Consider the following 18,565-nt stretch of genomic DNA (forward strand, 5'->3'; position numbering starts at 1 on the left):
CATAACAAAAACACACACTGGTAAATTTGATCGTGGTATTCACTCGTTTTATTTATGTATAAATTAGACCAATGCAACGCAGCGAATATATTTGCTGCAGAGCAGACTTAATGGCGGCATCCTTGTTGCAAAGTTTGCATACGACACTGTTATTTAAGTAAAATAAACAAGCTAAAAACGTGTAACTTGCAGGTAATGTAACCAAATTAGCTTTTCATTTTATGTGTTAGTCAATGCATGTACTATTTATTTGTGTTTTATGATCTGCAACTAGCTATTTAGACAAGTAAGATGTCCACATGATTGGAGATTTAAACCGCGAAAACTGATAACAGTGACCGAGTGGTATGATAGAATTAGTGGTTCCGCATTTACGTGGTACAATATTCCAGATTTCGCATAGAATATTATCAGTTCAATATGTGTTCTTCTTCGAGTAAAGCAATTTCCCTAAAATAACGTAAATTATCGTTTGTATACAAGCAGAGTTGCCTGTTTTCACGACAAAAGAAGGCTGGGGTGTTGTGGTTATGGCTTCTTTTACTCATGCCTTAAACAATAACTGAAGGGGAGGCTCGAAAGACTACGTTAGAGTAAACATTTATACGTTCGAATTTTCTACTTGATGAATTTCAGGTACGTATGTATAAATATTACGAACTGCACACGCTTTTTAATGAAGTGAAAGTCGTTGAATTTGTTGACCAATTTGTGCAAAATTCTTGATCATGTTCGTTCAGTCAGTATCAAACTACATTTTGTTCATACCCCAGAATCTTCTTATACATACCCACTTGACATGGAATTCTAGACTTTAATTAATTTACCTAACTCTAAAAAAAGGATTTGCATCGGATAAGAAGGAGAAAGGTTCAATTAACCTTATATGGGGGGGCGTATATAAAAATTATACTTACAAGTCACACATTGTTCCTTTGTAATCCAGGGTTAGTTGTGTTAGTGTAATGGTAAGTAATCCCGTAGTTTGTCATACAGACCCTGAAGCAAATATATCCAATACAGCCCATACAAGACTGTAATATATGGCAAGTCTAGATACTGCAGTGCTCATTTTTGTTATATTTTATACCTGTAATTTACAACTGTTTTTATCCGTAAATCATGTTCATTTCAGAGACTAGATGTTAGTCTGGTTAGCCCCAACAAGGTTTTAACCCTTAAATGCCCTTTCCAATCCAGCACCCCTTTGCAAGCCATAGCCCTATAGAATCTTTAGGGTTACGCACCCTTTTCCAATCTTATGCAGTAGTTGTGAGTTATGGTTAGCTCAGGTTTTGAGGTTTGCAAGAAAAAGTGGTCACGGCATTCTATTAATGATGTCAATAACTTATCCTATCTTAAAGCTGCCACCACAAGTTTGATCCGCCTCTACCAAGGCGGTACTAAATGTGTTCCTAAAAAGTGTGCCCAGCACAGTGTAATTGTTCAAGGCACCTGTATACATTAACTGTTGAACCCGTGAAGATCCAGGGTAGAATAGGTCTTCAGCAACCCATGCTTGCCGTAAAAAGCGACAATGCTTGTCATAAGAGGCGACTAACAGGATCGGGTGGTCAGACTTGCTGACTTGGTTGATGCATGTCGTCAGATGCCAATTGCGTTGATCAATGCTCATGATGTCAACCACTGGATTGTCTGATCCAGACTCGATTATTTACAGACCATCATCATATAGCTGGAATATTGTTGAGTGTGGCGTTCAACTACAAACAACATGATGAAGCATGAATGTTTGGTAGGACTATGTCTGTGGTGTGTTTTGTAAGTACAGAAAGAAGACAACATACATGGCAATGTTCATCAAAGAATGTAGCAGCAGGTGCTTATTTCCCACACTGTTCACCTATAATCTGCTTCAGTTATATTACTTATTGTACCCTGCAAGAGTTAAACTACTCTATTTGTAGTATGCCACTAATTGAAATTGTCATTCATCTATTTGGTAGGCTTCACAATGCCAAGGGTGACACGGAAAACACTGACTGACAGTCCAACCCCATCTCGGATGAGTCCACGGGCTACCACAAAAGCATCAACTACAAGTTCCCGGGCTTCTCTATCCACCGCAGATTCCCCTTCTCCCTCACCAGGCACATCTACTTCCAGGTGAGTTGCACCCTAAACCGGTTTGTGTCCTGTTTTCATTTGGGACTAGACATCTACATGTTTAAAAATATTGTAATTACATTTTCTGAAAAAGGGACATAATTTGTGGAATACCTCTTAGATATTTTGATTGGCAAGTCAGTGTTGTGATTTGTATTTCATATCTACATATACATGATATATTATTGAAAAATACTGTTGACATGTAGTGATGTTAGATGGATCACGAGTAATTTTGCAGTTGGTGTTCATGATTGTTTCTGGATGAAACTTAAATCACTTAGGTTGCTTTTTTTAATGTCTTACTCCTTAGTCCGAAATGTCATAGTGACCTGTGAATAATTGAGTGTGGGCCAGACAAACCTGTTCCATATTATGAGCATGTCTAATGTCATTGGGGTACAATGACACATATCACCATGTCTGACAACCTAATTCTATTTATTTATCTGTTATACATGTCAATTGCTGTCAAACTGTACATCAAGTGTTTATGGTATATGGTGAATGTGGACTTGTACCACTTTACATATTTCAACATATTAGAATTATCAAGTATTGGTCCAAGATTCCTAAAATGCCTATTGATAGATTACTGTTAAGGCCCGTTTCATTACAATATGTGTCTTGGTTATCGATCGGATCGCCTTCACTGGGCGACGCCATTTTGTTTGAAACAAATTCAAGTGATATGAGTGGTGGAATCTGACTGGTCAGTAGGAGGGACATAGAAGGGACATAACTCATAATAGCCACTGGTGGCACTATAATCGAACCCAGAAGTTACGACAAGGGTGGAAACTGGTCTTTCTTTGTCAGTTAACTCCCTTGCCTCGGGAAGAGGTATTTGAATGGCATAATCAACTTTCATGTTTAAGTTTCTGCCACGTCATTATTATGTCTCTTTTGGAATTCCTGTTAAGAACAGTCCCCCAGCATTCTTTTCTTGCATCATTGATGGGGTGGTCAGAATCAGTGACCTGATTACTCATGCCATTGTACCCCAATAGTGTGGATTGGTGACAGTTTTGTCTGTTCCAGACTTGATTATTAGTGGGAATGTTTGCATTTAACATGTTAAACAACAAACACAACAATTACTAAGTTAAAAGTTAAAATTTTGGCTGCTGGTACCTACAATTAGCAGTACTTTTGAAAACAGTGAAATGCGCACACAAGAGATAACAGTTAGATCAGCGAGCCAGATTTTACATAATGTGAAAATATTTCAGATCTCGATCATCCAGAAGTAGAGGTGCTGAGATCCGGTCAGAGCCTGAAGTTGTAGATGTAGTGACAAAGCCAGCAAGAGGACGGCAACAGAAACAAGGTGAGAACATGACTGTCATCTATTGGGCTTGTAAATATCATGAAGGAGACTCAAACTTAAAAACGAAAATTAGATGAGAAATGAAATGTTCAAGGGATTATCCAGACCTGCTCAGAGGTCATTGTTCGGCCCCAAGTCTGCAGCAAATGATGGTACAACTTCCAAATTTGAATGCAAAATTTCCCAATTTCTCAGAATGAACACAGATAAGATGTTTAAAAAATCAATTTTTAAACAATATCATTATTATTTCCTAATTTACCTGCCAAGCATGCCAAGGGCACTCAGTTTGTAATCCTAGATAAATCCCTGATCTTAGAACAGCAGAGAATGGTAACTTTGTTTTACAGTTTTCAACAGACTACCTTGCATTCCATGTTTGGTAACATTTCAGAGGAACTCTCAACACTTTTACGTGATTATTGCAGCGGTAGAAACTAAAAGTTTTAGTCCACTAGTCCTTATAATGATAACATATAGCAAAACCCTTAAAAATGGCCAATTTCTACTAGCCCTTGTGATACCTTAACTAGTGGGCAGTTTGGCAAGGACTACAGGACTAGTGCCAATTTCTAACGCTGTTATTGGCATTTTTGTCTCTTTTGAAAATACTGACTGGTTCATCTGGTTTGAATATAGCCTCTTTTGTATGTTATTGTTTTTCACTAAAATATATATCAGAGATCTTTCTTAAATGTTTAAATGGTGCAGAATTCTTGAAAGTTGATCAATTATATGTCATCTTCAATTTTACTCATGCAGGTGAAGGAGATGATAATGTCGTAGAGAAGGGTCGCAGTCGTAGCCGAGCAAAAGCTAAAGTTGAAGAAGAAACGGAAGAGGTAGCCGCTGAACCTGCACGGGCCAGTGGGCGTAGTCGGAGTCGAGGCAAGCCTGTTGAAGCTGACACTGACACACAAAAAGAGGCAGCTAATAATACTAGCAGTCGAAGTCGTGGTAAAGCAAAGGCTGAAGAAAGCAATAAAGATAAAGCTGTTGCAGAATCAGGAAGGGCTGGCAGAAGTAGAGTGAAAGGACCTGCAAAGACACCGGAAGAAAAACCAGCAGAAACAGGGCGGGGCAGTAGAAGCAGGTCCAGCAATAATGAAAAGGCGGAAGAGTCTACTCCAACCAATAGTAGAAGCAGAAAAGGTGCTAAACAAGTTGACAACACCCCTGAGGAAGCTGCCGAGACAAGCCAACCGAAGAGCAGAAGCAGAAGCAGAGGTAAAGCTGCTGAAAGTAAATCTCCAGACGTTGAGGCTGACACAGGGAGAAGGAGCAGGAGCAGGGGCAAGCCTGTTGAGAGTTCGGTCAGTGAGTCTGTAGGATCAAGTAGATCGTCCAGTAGGAGTCGAACTCCCAAGCCTGCTGCAGAAGATGTTGTTGAACCAGCAGTTGTGGAAGACAAGGGCAGGGGCAAATCTCAGGCTAATGGGAGCACCAGAGGCAGCAGGAGAAGATCTTCAGGTAAGGTTGAAGATGCTGTGCCAACTGAAGACACAGAGATGACTCCTCCTGGTAGACGCAGTGGAAGAAAACAAGTCAAGACTGAAGTTGATCAGACTGTTCCTACGAAGAAACGACAGAGTGGGAGGAAGAGCAGCACTCCAGATAATGACAGCGAGACGCCCATGGATCAAACTGACAAACAAGCTGTTGTTCAGTTGACAAAACTGAGAGATGATGAAGTTGAATCGGAAAATAAATCACCAGTCAAAGCTGCTGATGAAGAAGCCATGGATGAGGAACCTGTGGACAAAGAAGCTGGCAGTGGGAAAGTCGTTCGAGATACCAAGGAGGAAGCCGTATCGGAAGAGAAAGAGGAAATCAAAAGCGTCCCAGAGGAAGAAAGTACATCAGAGGATAAAGTACCAGATGAGCCAATGGGAGAGGAGACGGATAAAGCAGAAACAAAGGGTGAAACAGAAGTATCTAAACCTGAAGAAATTAAGGAAAAACCTGTTGAACCCAAAGAAAAAGTAAAGGCTGACATTAAGGAGGCTGTAGTAACTAAAGAAAAGCTACCTGTCCCTGAAGACAAGGAGACTGATAAAGTAGATGGTGATTCAGCAGCAGCTGAGCTGCCTAGCCAGAAAACAACACTGCCAGAGACTGAACCAGAACCAATAGAGACCGACAAATCTAAAATATCAGAAGATATCGTTGAAGAAAAAGATGAGAAGAAAGAAGAAAGCATTGTTGAGGCAATGGAAACCGATGAAGTCGAAGAGAGTCCAGCAAAGAAAGAGTCAGCACCATGCAACGGCACTATGCCGATCCCAGAAGTCCCGGCAGACCCCGAACAAAGTCCGGAAAAACAAAATATTACAGTTACTGCATCTCATGGTCAGAAAAGAAAATTAGAACATGACGAGTCTTTTGAAGAAAATGAGAGCAAACGTGTGTGTGTTGAGAGCCCAGTTACACAAGACACTGAAGCTGGTGACATGGAGGCCTCACAACCAGATGATAAAGCAATCGAGGAAATTGAGTCCCGTACATCACAGCAGCCAATCATTGAGCCAATATCTGATGTGTCCAGTGCAGAGGAAGAATCTACACCTGCTCCACAGGTTTCCATCCAGGAGCCTGTTCTGGCAGAAAAGAGCCTGGAGCCTCCCGTTGAGAGCATAGCACCACCTGTTGCAGAGTGCAAAGAATCTCCAGTTGAGAAAAGCAAAGAGCCTTCTGTTGAGAAAAGCAAAGAGCCTTCTGTTGAGAAAAGCAAAGAGCCTTCTGTTGAGATAAGGAAAGAGCCTTCTGTTGAGATAAGCAAAGAACCTTCTGTTGAGATAAGCAAAGAACCTTCTGTAAAGATAAGCAAAGAGCCTGCTGTCGAGAGTAAAGAGGCTGTTTCAGGGGAGACAAGTCATAAGGCTACTGAAGGGGTGACAAAGGAAGAGCAGCCTAAGCCAGCAGATGAGGACTTGACATCTGGCTATGTTATCATCAGCATGGACGATGTACCCCCCACTGATAGTGCAATGGTGAAGGAGGCACTTCCTAATCACACAAACCAAACTGAAGTAGTAAGTAGGATGACTTTTTCGGAATTCTCTCTTTTGAGTAATTCTAAAAATATGATTTTGGTGTATCTAAAAAATATGCTTGGTTCTGGTTACCCGACCATACCGACATTTTACTCCCTATCCAACCAGGCCTCGGTTTAAGGAACTTGATTTAACTAGCACCAAGAGCATGTTGTCATTAAAACCTTGTTGCACCAGACAAAACCAGGTTGCCCCCTGGTCCCAGAAATTTATCAAATAATCTTGAAGTTCCTGAAGTTTGATGATGTCAAGCCCCCCAAAGCATGACAAAAGACACATAACAGGGATTATTAATGTAGGTAGATAAGGTTGAGAGGTATTGACTGTGTTCAATGATTCATGGTGTGGAAGGTTAGACACCAATTTAAGTATTTTGACATGCACTTGGTGCATGTAGTGATTAATATTAGGTTGCATTTTCAATAATAGGTTGCACTGGTGCATGTTTTATATAGCTAAATCGAGCCATGATTGACTATGTACTATGTTTACACAGTAACATTAAGAGGCAAATCTATATCATTTTAGGGTAAATGGATTTCACTGTTTGTAATTATAAACATATGATGAAGATGAAATAAGAAAAATTGACTAGTTCTGGAAGTATGACAGGGGAATGGGAGCACATTGTCCAGTGAATTCTGCATGGCTGTTCATGAAATCATTTCTTGTGTCTTGCAGAAAGTCCCGGACGGTAGGTCTGAAGAGGAGAGTATGGAGGTGGACGGGGTTCCAGCTGTCCCTGAACAATCGAAGGTTCCTGCTCCAGCAGCTCCAGCAGTCACATCCGATATTGCAAATGGCACATCTCAACAAAGTTCCAAGTCTGATTGTCACCCATCAGCAGATTCTACACCGGTCTCATCTCAGCCCATTGATAATGCTAAGGAGTTGACCAAATCAGAACCAGTTATTCCGAAGCCTCTTCGTACCTTTGATCCTAGTCCAGACATTTTTCACCGTACTTGTGTACGTAATCCAAACATTGACTTAAGTTCCATCACCAGTTCCAACAAGTTCAGTGTTGCAAGCTACAACATTCTGGCCGAGTGCCATCGGCTCAAGGGCGACTATAGCTACACTGATGACAAGTATCTCGAGCAGGAGTTCCGCCATCAGCTGCTGCTTCGAGAACTGGAGTTTTTGGATGCTGACATTTTGTGTTTACAGGAAGTCAACCCGAAGTACTATGCCACACTTTTACAACCTGCTCTTCAAAAGTAAGTCATGGTTATTGATGAATTAGAGCTCAGGAGATGTACAGAAAATAGCTTTTGAGAATGTTCATTGTTACTTGTCACTAAAGGGGCGGTCGGGTAGCCTAGTGGTTAAAGCGTTCGCTCGTCACGCCGAAGACCCGGGTTTCGAATCCCGACATGGGTACAATGTGTGAAGCCCATTTCTGGTGTCCCCCGCCGTGATATTGCTGGAATAATGCTAAAAGCGGCGTAAAACCATACTCACTCACTCACTTGTCACTAAATACAGCTTTTGGTCTGTCCCTTTCTTGTAAAAAGCCATGACAGCTGTCTGGCACGCCTGTATGGATGTTAGGACGTGATGTTTCATGTTGTCACTTGCTTGTCATATCACAGGTGACTGTTCGCACTTGAAGTCGTGAGTCCTCTTCTACAACATTGTGGTTACTCGGGTTAGAACCGGTCACCAGCAGCCTATGCTGGTCGTAAGGGGCGACTTATGGATCAGGTGGTCAGAATCGATGACTGATTGCATGTCATCATCCCCGGCATGGATAGTTGCTCACAATATCAATCACTGGATTTTCTCGTCCAGTGTTGATTATTTTCAGGTCATCGTCATGTAGGTGGAATATTGCTGAGTGCGGCTTCAAGCTATAAACAAAGCACACCAAATCTGGTACAAGACAGATCTAATCATGCTTATTGTCACAGAATCATTTCTTGTAACTTGTGAACTTGTAAAGATAATTGGTTTCTTGTGTCATTGGTTGACACAGTATATGTTGCATGTGTTTGTAGCTTGGCGTACAGCACTTTAAGTGAGTGAGTGGGTTTGGTTTTACGCCGCTTTTAGCAATATTCCAGCAATATCTCGGCGGGGAACACCAGAAATGAGCTTCACACATTGTACCCATGTCGGGATTCGAACCCGGGTCTTCGGCATGACGAGCGAACCATTTAACCACTAGGCTACCCAACCGCCCCACAGCACTTTAAGAGTGGGCTTGCGCTCAATGAGTTCAGCTCACAAGATCCTGTACACCCTGCTTGTAACACATGCAACAAATATCATCATTACAAGTTCACAAATTACAAGGTATACTCCACTTATATGTATCTCATGACCCCAAAGCCTAATATGACCATCACTGTATCCTATGCATGTTGTAAGTGACATGTGTCGGTGGAAGGAACTCGTGAAGATCCGGGATAGAGTTTGTCTTCAGCAACCCATGCTTGTACCAACGGGATCGGGTGGTCAGGCTCACTGACTTAGTAGATGCATGCCATCGTATCACAATTGCGTAGATTGATGCTCATGCTGTCAATCACTGGATTGTCTGGTCCGGACTCGATTATTTACAGACCGCCATCATATAGCTGGAATATTGCTGAGTGCGGCATTAAACAACAAACAAACAAACTAAAGGTTTAAGGACTACTCCGTGATGTGGTCTTTGAATCAAGAAATGTGGTAAGACTCTTGTGTGTCAAGTACCCATGACAGTCCCAATAAACTGACTGCTGGATCTCTATCACATCCCATTGTTAATCGGCAGTGTTGTGTATGTATTCCAGGAGTGGATATGAGGGCAGTCTTATGAAGCGAACAAAGGAGGCTTTCGATGAAGGGGAGGCAACTTTTGTCAAGACAAGCCGCTTCAGTATAGAGTCAAGTAAAGGAGTCTCCCTGGCAGATCTGTCCAAAAAGGTAACAAGTCATAGTAATTAATAACCCCATGTGGGGACTCCGGTTAGACATGGACCCCAATAACCTATGCTTGATGTAAGAGGTGACTTAATGGATGGGGTGATCAGGCTCGGTGATTTGTCGATTGTGTGTCATCATATCCTAATGGAATGAATTGTTGCCCATAATATCAATGACTGGATTGTCTGGTTCAGAATCGATTATTTACAGGCCACCATCATACAGCTGGAGTTTTGTAGTGTCAAACATCAAGCAAATACAAAAACAGACAAAAGCCCATTGATAATTACACTGAATTGGCGACTTATCATCATGACACCACGGTTGTATATTGTTCTAAAGTGGCAGTGATTTCTAAAGCATACAGCTGTTATACATTAGACGGATGTGATGGCACTCTGTTAAATAGTTTCTCCTGTGAAGTAATAGCATTGCTAATCTTACTGGTTGCCTTGATGTGTTTTTGCATATATTTTTCATCATGGCTGTCACATCTGGTGTCGACCTGTGAAGATCTGGGGTAGAATAGGTCTTCAGCAACCCATGCTTGCCGTAAAAGGCGACCATGCTTGTCGGAAGAGGCGACTAACGGGATCAGGGTGGTCAGGCTCTCTTGACTTGGTTGATGCATGTCATCATATCTCGATGCTCAAGATGTCAATCACTGGATTGTCTGGTCCAGACTTGATTATTTACATGCCGCCATCATATAGTTGGAATATTGCTGAGTGCGGCGTTAAACAACAAACAAACAAGCAATCAATCACATGTGGTGTCACATTGAGGTGTGTTCGTGTTACAGAACATCAACGAGAGTCTGAACAAGGAAGTACAGCAAGCTGTGGAGGAGTATTTGGATCGAGCTGATGTCGTCAACGTTAGTCGACTTCGATGTAAACAAACAAACAAAGTCGTCACTGTTGGAAATATTCATGTTGTTTGGGATAACTTCAGCAGTCCAGATGTCCAGAGTATTCAGGTATGTGTTGTTGGATGATGGTTGTAATAAATAACTCAGTTGCCTGTGATTTGTAAGAGGTTTGACATGACAGTGAGTGGCACATGCGTCCCATGCTAAAGTCCGAGGTTTGACTTTGGACATTGTGTTTTTCAGATTTGAGGATAAGACTTCTCTCCCTCTCCCTCTCCCTCTCCCTCTCCCTCTCCCTCTCCCCCTCTGTCTCACCATTCACTCACACATGATACAGGTTATGTTCGATATCTGCTTGCTTCACCGTGATGTAGAACCATGTGCTTGTGTTACAGATAGCGTCGGCTGTGAAGGAGCTGGTGAGTCAGGCGGGCAGTGACAGCAGCCCCCACTTCCTGTGTGGGGACTTCAACTCCACAGCCACAAGCGTGGGCTACCAGTTGGCCCGGGACGGATACCTCTCCGACTCAAACATCGCCTCCTTGCAGGCTGTGGAGAATTTGAAGTTGGAGTCTGGATCTGTGAGTATACAACCCATGTTGTGATTCTGGCTTAGAGTAGGCTTAGAGTGAGCCATTAAGCATTTAATCTCAAGTTATCAATCACTTTAATTGTTTTCTTTGGATATTTGAAATGTTTTTACTCCCTTGGTTCCAATCTATTGGGTATTTTTATTCCAACATTTATTTTAAATAGTTCTGGTTAAAATGCTCTTTCATGTAACTTCTATTTTGTATCTGTTTGTATTCTTTCACCAATATGTAACATGTCACATAAACTCATAACAGTGATATACAAGTCTAATTTAACAATGTGCGAGATGGAGAGCCATTTTTATGCATTATAGCTGCAGTAGTGTTCACGTACGTACGTACGTACGTACATACGTACATGCATTCAGTCAGTAGGTAGAGCGTTTTGCTTTGTGTGGTATGAACAGTGGATAGACGCTTTCAGTTTTTGCAATTGTTTGCCATGTTTATAAAGACATGCTTTGATGGTTGTCTTTTGTTTTTTCAGAAGGCTTTGATCAATCACTTGTGGGGGGCCTTCCAGCACACCTCCTCCAATCTGAACAGTGCATACAACACATGTCAGGTAAACTGTAGTTCCAGATATACACTGGAAACTTTGATGTATAATGTTAGCTAAGGTCAGAAATAGAGATGATTTTACTCACTTGTGTGTCATACTGATTTTAGGAAATGAGTGTCAGAGTTCTTGTATTTCCCAGCGAGAGCAAGGGTAATACATGAATTTTTAACATGAATTTCGTAAAATCCGTATGACACACATGTGAGTGTGATGCTTTCTCTTATACCCATTATTTCTTAATCCTTTTGAGCTCCCCTTTAGAAAAATGCACAGATCACCACCTCTGTCCTAGAAAACCACAATTTGTCAAGTTACGTCAATCATCTTCAGCTATGATGTCATTTTTAGTGTGATGTCATTCCAACTGTACATCACAATATGATTCAAATGATGCCAATGCTGTTCAAGTGACTAAAACAATACACACAATACAATGGTGCACGAGAAGTGATGTTTGCACTACTGTACATACAATCTTTATGAAGTCGGTTATTTCTATTAATAAGCATTCAATATGAACTTGCAGTTGATTCAGTGTAGTGGAAACTTATGGAAGTTTTCTGATCTTGGTTGTGATACCCGGTCAGTATTCACTTTAGTGTAAAACAGAAGGGAATCTATGTAGAGATGGAGAGGTTAAGTTAGACAGCAGCTACTGGGAACAGCATATTGGTCAGGGCCTTGTTTCACAAAGCGGTCTTAGCACTAAGACGATCATAACACCCATACTTGACATATACTTTCCTGTATTCCCCAGAAACCTATGCAGGTCACGAGAGGCAACCAAATGGATCGGGTTGTCAGGCTCTGTGGTGTGCCTCATTAACCAACATGGCTTAATGCTGCATGGCCAATTTGTATTTTAGTGTTATGATAGGGAACATTTAACAAGAGTGTTACTGGAATGTTGGAACTGTATATTCAAATGCTGTTTACACTTATCACGTGTCCATCTTTAACGTGAAGTCTGCTATGTTTCAGGACGGGGAGCCAGAATTTACAACCTACACAAGTAACATGTTGGAGGGAGTGGATTATATTTTCTATGGCAGCGATGGACTGGGTGCGGCCGACATCCTCAGGGTCGTGGACAGCTCAGTTTTGGAGGAAACGGGTGGGATACCCAACCAGGACTTCCCATCAGACCATCTCTCACTCAAGTCAACCCTCTACTTTAAATAGGTAACTTCCCATCAGACCTCTCACTCAAGTCAACCCTCTACTTTAAATAGGTAACTTCCCATCAGACCATCTCTCACTCAAGTCAACCCTCTACTTTAAATAAGTGACACTACCCGCTGTAAGGGTATCTGGTGAGATGAGGTGAGATGAGGTGAAATTGGGTTTAACGTCTTGTCCAAGATAATTGCACTTATATAGCAACGTGCATGCACGTGTGTGTGGCTGCTTGTACTAGTCCGGACTGATGCCGATTTATAGTGCTAGCACACTGAGATACCATGCTGCAGTTTAACATGAATACCCCACTCAGACACAGTATACTGACTCCGAGCCGACCAGTCCTTGTTTTAGCCCCTTAATGCCGAGCGCCAGACAGGGTAACAACAAGTACCATCTTTTAACGTCTTTTGGTATGATGCAGCCGGGGATCGAACCCCGGACCTTCCGCTCTCCGGGCGGCCGCTCTACCATTAGACCACTGAGGCGGTCTCTCAGACATGGATGTCCCTCAGTAACCTTGGTGTTATCTGCCTTCTACAGACTTCTTTTCCAGTGAGACTGCCTACGTTGTCTTGTGGTAGAGCGTCCGCCCTGGGTTCGATCCTCGACCGTGTCATACCAGAAGATGTTAAAAGATGGTATTTGTTGTTAACCTGCCTGGCGCTTGACAGTAAGGGGACAAAACAAGGACTGGTTGGCTCAGAGTCAGTACACTGTGTCTGAGGGGGGTATTCTTGTTAAACTGCAACATGGTATCTCAGTGGGCTAGCACTATAAACTCAGCATTATTTGGGACTTGTTCAAGTGCATACACACGCGCACACATATATAAGTGCGATAATCTTGAATGTGACATTAATCCCCATTTCACCTAACCATCATGAAACTCATATTTCATACTTGCTAAATCTTCCACCAAGTTGCAGATAATTAACTTTTGGTGAGACCATCATTGTTAGTGAGCAGAAGGATCCCAGTCTGACTGGCATTATCTATGACCAGCTAGTAACCATGACTTGTCTCTGTTGCAGGTACAGGCAATACTGACAGTCCAGCTACATCACAGAATTAGCATCACCCTGGCTTCCTCTCAAAGAAAGGACTACATTGCTTCTACAAAGACAGGGAACAGATTATTTATATTTTCTGAAATATTGAAGTATTTGTCAAGGAAATATCCAGCTCATGGTAAAATGAATTGGCTGAATTAACATGTCAGCTTTGTGTGTAACTATATTATAGTTAGGCTTCCCAGGAGCTGGACGAGTGCTGAGCAAGTGTCAATGATTCTTTATATGAGCAGCCATTTGCAGCTGTCTCGTTGGGTATTCCATATTTCTTCTCGAGTTCGAACACAGTATGCAGTTAGGGCAGAACCCACAGATTGATCTAGCAGCTAGTTGAATGGGAAAATGATCTAGTCTAAAATAAAGCGAAGTATGACGTGAAATATAGAAGTCCTTAGATTGGACCTGCTCTCTGTAGCAAGTTCACTGTTTCAGGTTGAATGTTCACAGTTTTTCATTATCGTTAGTTGTTAAATGAACTACCTGAAAAGTATTTAGCGGTATTCCTGGACTTGTTAGTTTGTTAATTTTATTTAGCAGTTGTTTGAAGGTGACGATCAACACAATCTTGAGACATCACACACTGATCGGGTGTAACAACTATGGGGTGTTTTCACGTTTCATGAATATTGCAGTATTTTATTACATGTTGCAGTCGTGATGTGAATGTGAAAGGAATTAATGAATAGACCAAAATGCAGTATCTAATACAGATATATAGATATTACTTTTATCAAACTGCTCTCTATTTTTACTGGAATGTAAAGAACGGTAGTAACTTGCAGGTGTTGGTTAAATTTGAATTAGAACATGTGCTGCTTTGTAAATATTGCAAATTATTAGTGCTTAGCAAAATGAAGGCATGTTACATTTCGACTCCATTTTGCAGGAGACGGATGTCAGGACGTGTTAGGTTACAGAAGCAGTTGAAGATACTCATATATCAATACCTTCATTGTCCTTCTCTTACATGTTGCATTATAAATTGAACTTGGATATTGCATTACACTGTGTGTAGTTTACACACCCAAGTTTTGCTTGTTAGGAATTGTTAACTGTCAGGAATGCATCTTATAAGCCTGTTATGTTTCAATATGGTCGTGTATTGCATGGCACCTCCCCTAAGTTGTTACACCTGTAGTTGCTGGGGCATACTATGACTACAGACTGTATTCTGTATGCCAAGATGTTCGCATTACTGACTGTAGTATTTATGTCCAGCAGATACTCTCACACAAGCTATAAACCGTACGCCCCGCAGTGCTGTCAGTACAAACTATAGTCTGTATGCCCAGCAGTGCTCTCAGTACAAACTATAGTCTGTACACCCAGCAGTGCTCTCAGTACAAACTATAGTCTGTATGCCCAGCAGTACTCTCAGTACAAACTATAATCTGTATACCCAGCAGTGCTCTCAGTACAAACTATAGTCTGTATGGCCAGCAGTACTCTCAGTACGAACGATACTCTGTACGCCCAGCAGTGCTCTTAGTACAAACTATAGTCTGTATGCCCAGCGGTGCTCTCAGTACAAACTATAGTCTGTATGCCCAGCAGTGCTCTCAGTACGAACTATAGTTCTGTACATCTACTGACTGAAATAAAATTTAGCATCAACATCATGTACACCCGGTTATCTTCCCTGAAGCCAAACAATGACTCGTATGACAACCTATTTTTGTTACCAGAATTACTGTTTGTTTGTTCATTTCTTTATTATGAAATTAGTATTGTAAATACTATGGAATAGTGTGTGCGTTGCCATTTTGAAGTCACCTGGTTTCACCGAGACATCACAAAAACACAGGAGCAGTAAGTGACACATTTCCCTACAAACTTTTGCATGCTGACACTATATGGCTCCTAAGGAGGCTTTATCAATACACCACCTCATCTTGTGGACTGCAGTATAACTTGTCCCATTTGATACAGAATAAGCATGTGTTGGGGTGAAAATTGAAGTCCAGCTGTGAAACACAACCACTTGATATGGCTGGCCACAGTAGAGTCACATGATATGTCAGTGCAGTGTTCGAAACTATCTCAACTGGAAATAGGTAGCTAATTTATTTTTGAAGGGCAAAATCGTCTCCGCATTGACAAGCAGCATGATTAAACTCCATGTCAAGTCTTACACAGAAATATATGGGAAATTGTCTTGTTATATCATACCATGAAATATTATGAAGTTGTTACAATCTGCATCCTCCCACCTCTCCCATGAGATGTCATCTTGTCTTCAATCCAATCACACAGCAAAGACACAATGCAAGTGTTCCCAGTGAAATTACTGGTGTTACTTGGCTGGAAAGAGTGTTTGGTGCTTGTGTCTGCATCAGCAACATTCTTTTAGACGCTCAAACGTCACACTTAATTCCCAGGTAGTTTTTCTTTTTTACTCTTAGCATTAAACCCTGGGGCTTGTTCCACAGAGCGATCGTAGCGCAACTGCTGTCATAAGCCTGTGTTAAAGTATGGGAGTTACGATCACCATAGTGCTGAGACTGCTTTGTGGATACCGGCCCCTGCACTAGCACCAATTCCATTGCCAGAGAACCAGTAGTTGTGCTGTTCAGACTTTTACCTACTGCATTTGAATATGTAAAGGGTTTCCAGCAACAGTCGCTGGTTCAACACTTTGCCATTACATGTGCTTAGTCAGGATAGATACGATTACAGGTTACATGCCAACTTGGTTTTGTATCACACATGCCTACTTTCTGTAATTGTTGAATATTTTAGCTACATTAGCAATTTATTCTTAACATTTCTCATTATTTTATGAAGTTGTTAAAAAGTGTTGTAAAAGGTAGAAATGTTGGTTTATATCAATTTCATTTTAGACGAAACTGTTTTAGAAATAAATCTAGCTTCCATGGCACTCCTCACAAAACGGTTTGTTATATCTAGACGAAGACATTGCTTGTATTTAGGTATCTGAGTCCAATATTGGTGCGAAACATTGTGGAAAAACTTGTACTAGAATAATTCGAGTTGTTGGTATCTTGTTCGTGCGGGCATGGGAAACATCCCATCTTATTTTTTTAAAACACCGTTAATACTTACAGGCATAAGGTGCAAACAGCTTGACAAACTATATAATATATTGCCTTATTTTTAACTGCTTGTATCCAGTACCTATTGCCCACTTTGAATTTGAGCCCAATGCTTGCCCGAGCAAAATGCACCTTATTACCTTAAATAGGCTTGAACACTGTGTATTCCCAGAAGAATTAACTGTTTAATTGGCATTCTAGAAGTTGGTGCGTGAATAAAAACATGTGCAACTGTATGGATAAGTTTCTGGTTCATGCAATAGCGATATTTAATAACTAAGAATCTACATCGTAAAATGTCGCTAATGCAATTAACCAGAAGTTGGTATCGATAACATACGTTTCTTACCAAGCAGAATTGTCTTCCTTTATCACAAAGACTCTGCATTAATAGTTTCTGCTTGGTTGTCTGGTACAGTTAAAGGTTGGAATAGGCAGGTTATTTCCTCGAAGCTGTTATGCTATGTGCTGATTCACACGTTCACTATCCTATCCTATGCTTTTATATAAATAGTTTTACCTACTCTTACTAATCAGTTGACTATCAGCTGCGTATCCACTACCCATTGGGTATTCTTTGGCTGACTATGTCCTCAGCAGGCTATCATTGTCTTAAGAGGTTAATAAAACAGGGATTTGTGACACCCATGGCCACCAAGTGTGAATACTATTACCTTTGAAAACTATTTGAAGACCAAAACTTTGCCAAATTGCCAAATTTGTGAGGCATTACCTCAACACAAATTGATGCCCACACTTTCAAACGCTGGCTTGCCTTCTTCTGGCGCCTTATTCTTTACAAGCAATCAAGATATTGGCGTGTCTTGCTGATCACTCCTCTGTCGCTTCTGTACCAAAGGCTACCCAGCCTCACTCATTCACATACTGTCTCCATCTACCGCAGTCACATAGACTGCAGTGCTATCCCACAAGGACACATGCCCTGAGGGTTATATATGGCCCAGGGGCAGAGAGAGTTCATCCATCGATGTCACATCATACAATGCCATCGTGTCGTGAGCAAGTTGCAGGTTTGGTATTTTATGTATTGTTGTTATAACATTTTATAGTATTTCACAGGTTAAAGAATTTTTTTTTTAATATGTATTTTAGCGCACCATTGTTCTTTATAAATCCATGTTACGTCATTCATTACAAAACAAATATTGTAAATAACTGATTTGTATAATTCAGGAAATGAATTCTGTATCTCATTTAATCTGAATAAAGCATTACTCTTTAGAAACTGTTCACTTGTCATTGTGATTCTCTGTTCAAAATGGCGTTTACTAAACCCAATTTAACTCATTCAGACTGGTGACGTAGGGACAACAATTGGCTCTGCAATTGCGCCAGGATCCTGTGGTTGTGACTTCGTATCGAAGATTCCACTTAATGGTACACATGGTCATGGATTTCTCCAAACACAGACGTATCTTCGGGGTTTACTCCTCCCTGGGGATTATACAAACCAAGCTGCCGTGTGAGGCGCTAGACGCTTCAACAGTCTCTTACTCGTTTATGGTTTACACCAAATCATACATTCACCACTGAACTTTACTTATAATGAGCCTATTAGTGTCCATAGCTCTTCGTAAAACACCACCAGCTACTGAATTTCCAACCTGATTCATGATGAAACTCGTGAACTAAATGTCTCAAGTATATTAAAGGGTCATGCAACGCGAAAACCACTCGAATACATGACAAATTGCATACCTTTTGATCAACACAATAAGTTCCTATGATGTATCATGAAAAGTTATTCACTATCGAAAATGGAATATTCCAAATCCAAGAGGGCTATCACA

At 41.1% G+C, this 18,565-nt stretch overlaps 1 protein-coding gene across 1 annotated transcript; it reads left to right on the forward strand.

Annotated features, from left to right (window-relative positions):
* The first annotated feature begins 89 nt into the window (after positions 1-89).
* On the forward strand, positions 90-17,996 carry LOC124116629 (serine/arginine repetitive matrix protein 2-like). The gene is made up of 11 exons (XM_046478039.2): positions 90-192; positions 1,968-2,127; positions 3,360-3,457; positions 4,220-6,489; positions 7,192-7,730; positions 9,291-9,423; positions 10,226-10,402; positions 10,690-10,875; positions 11,375-11,452; positions 12,431-12,631; positions 13,663-17,996. The coding sequence occupies exons 2-10, from the start codon at positions 1,976-1,978 to the stop codon at positions 12,629-12,631; spliced, it is 3,834 nt and encodes a 1,277-aa protein (XP_046333995.2). The 5' UTR covers positions 90-192; positions 1,968-1,975; the 3' UTR covers positions 13,663-17,996.
* The last annotated feature ends 569 nt before the right edge of the window (positions 17,997-18,565 follow it).

This window comes from Haliotis rufescens, unplaced genomic scaffold (assembly GCF_023055435.1).
Source record: "Haliotis rufescens isolate VD_foot unplaced genomic scaffold, xgHalRufe1.0.p SCAF_32, whole genome shotgun sequence".
NCBI classification, from domain to species: domain Eukaryota; kingdom Metazoa; phylum Mollusca; class Gastropoda; order Lepetellida; family Haliotidae; genus Haliotis; species Haliotis rufescens.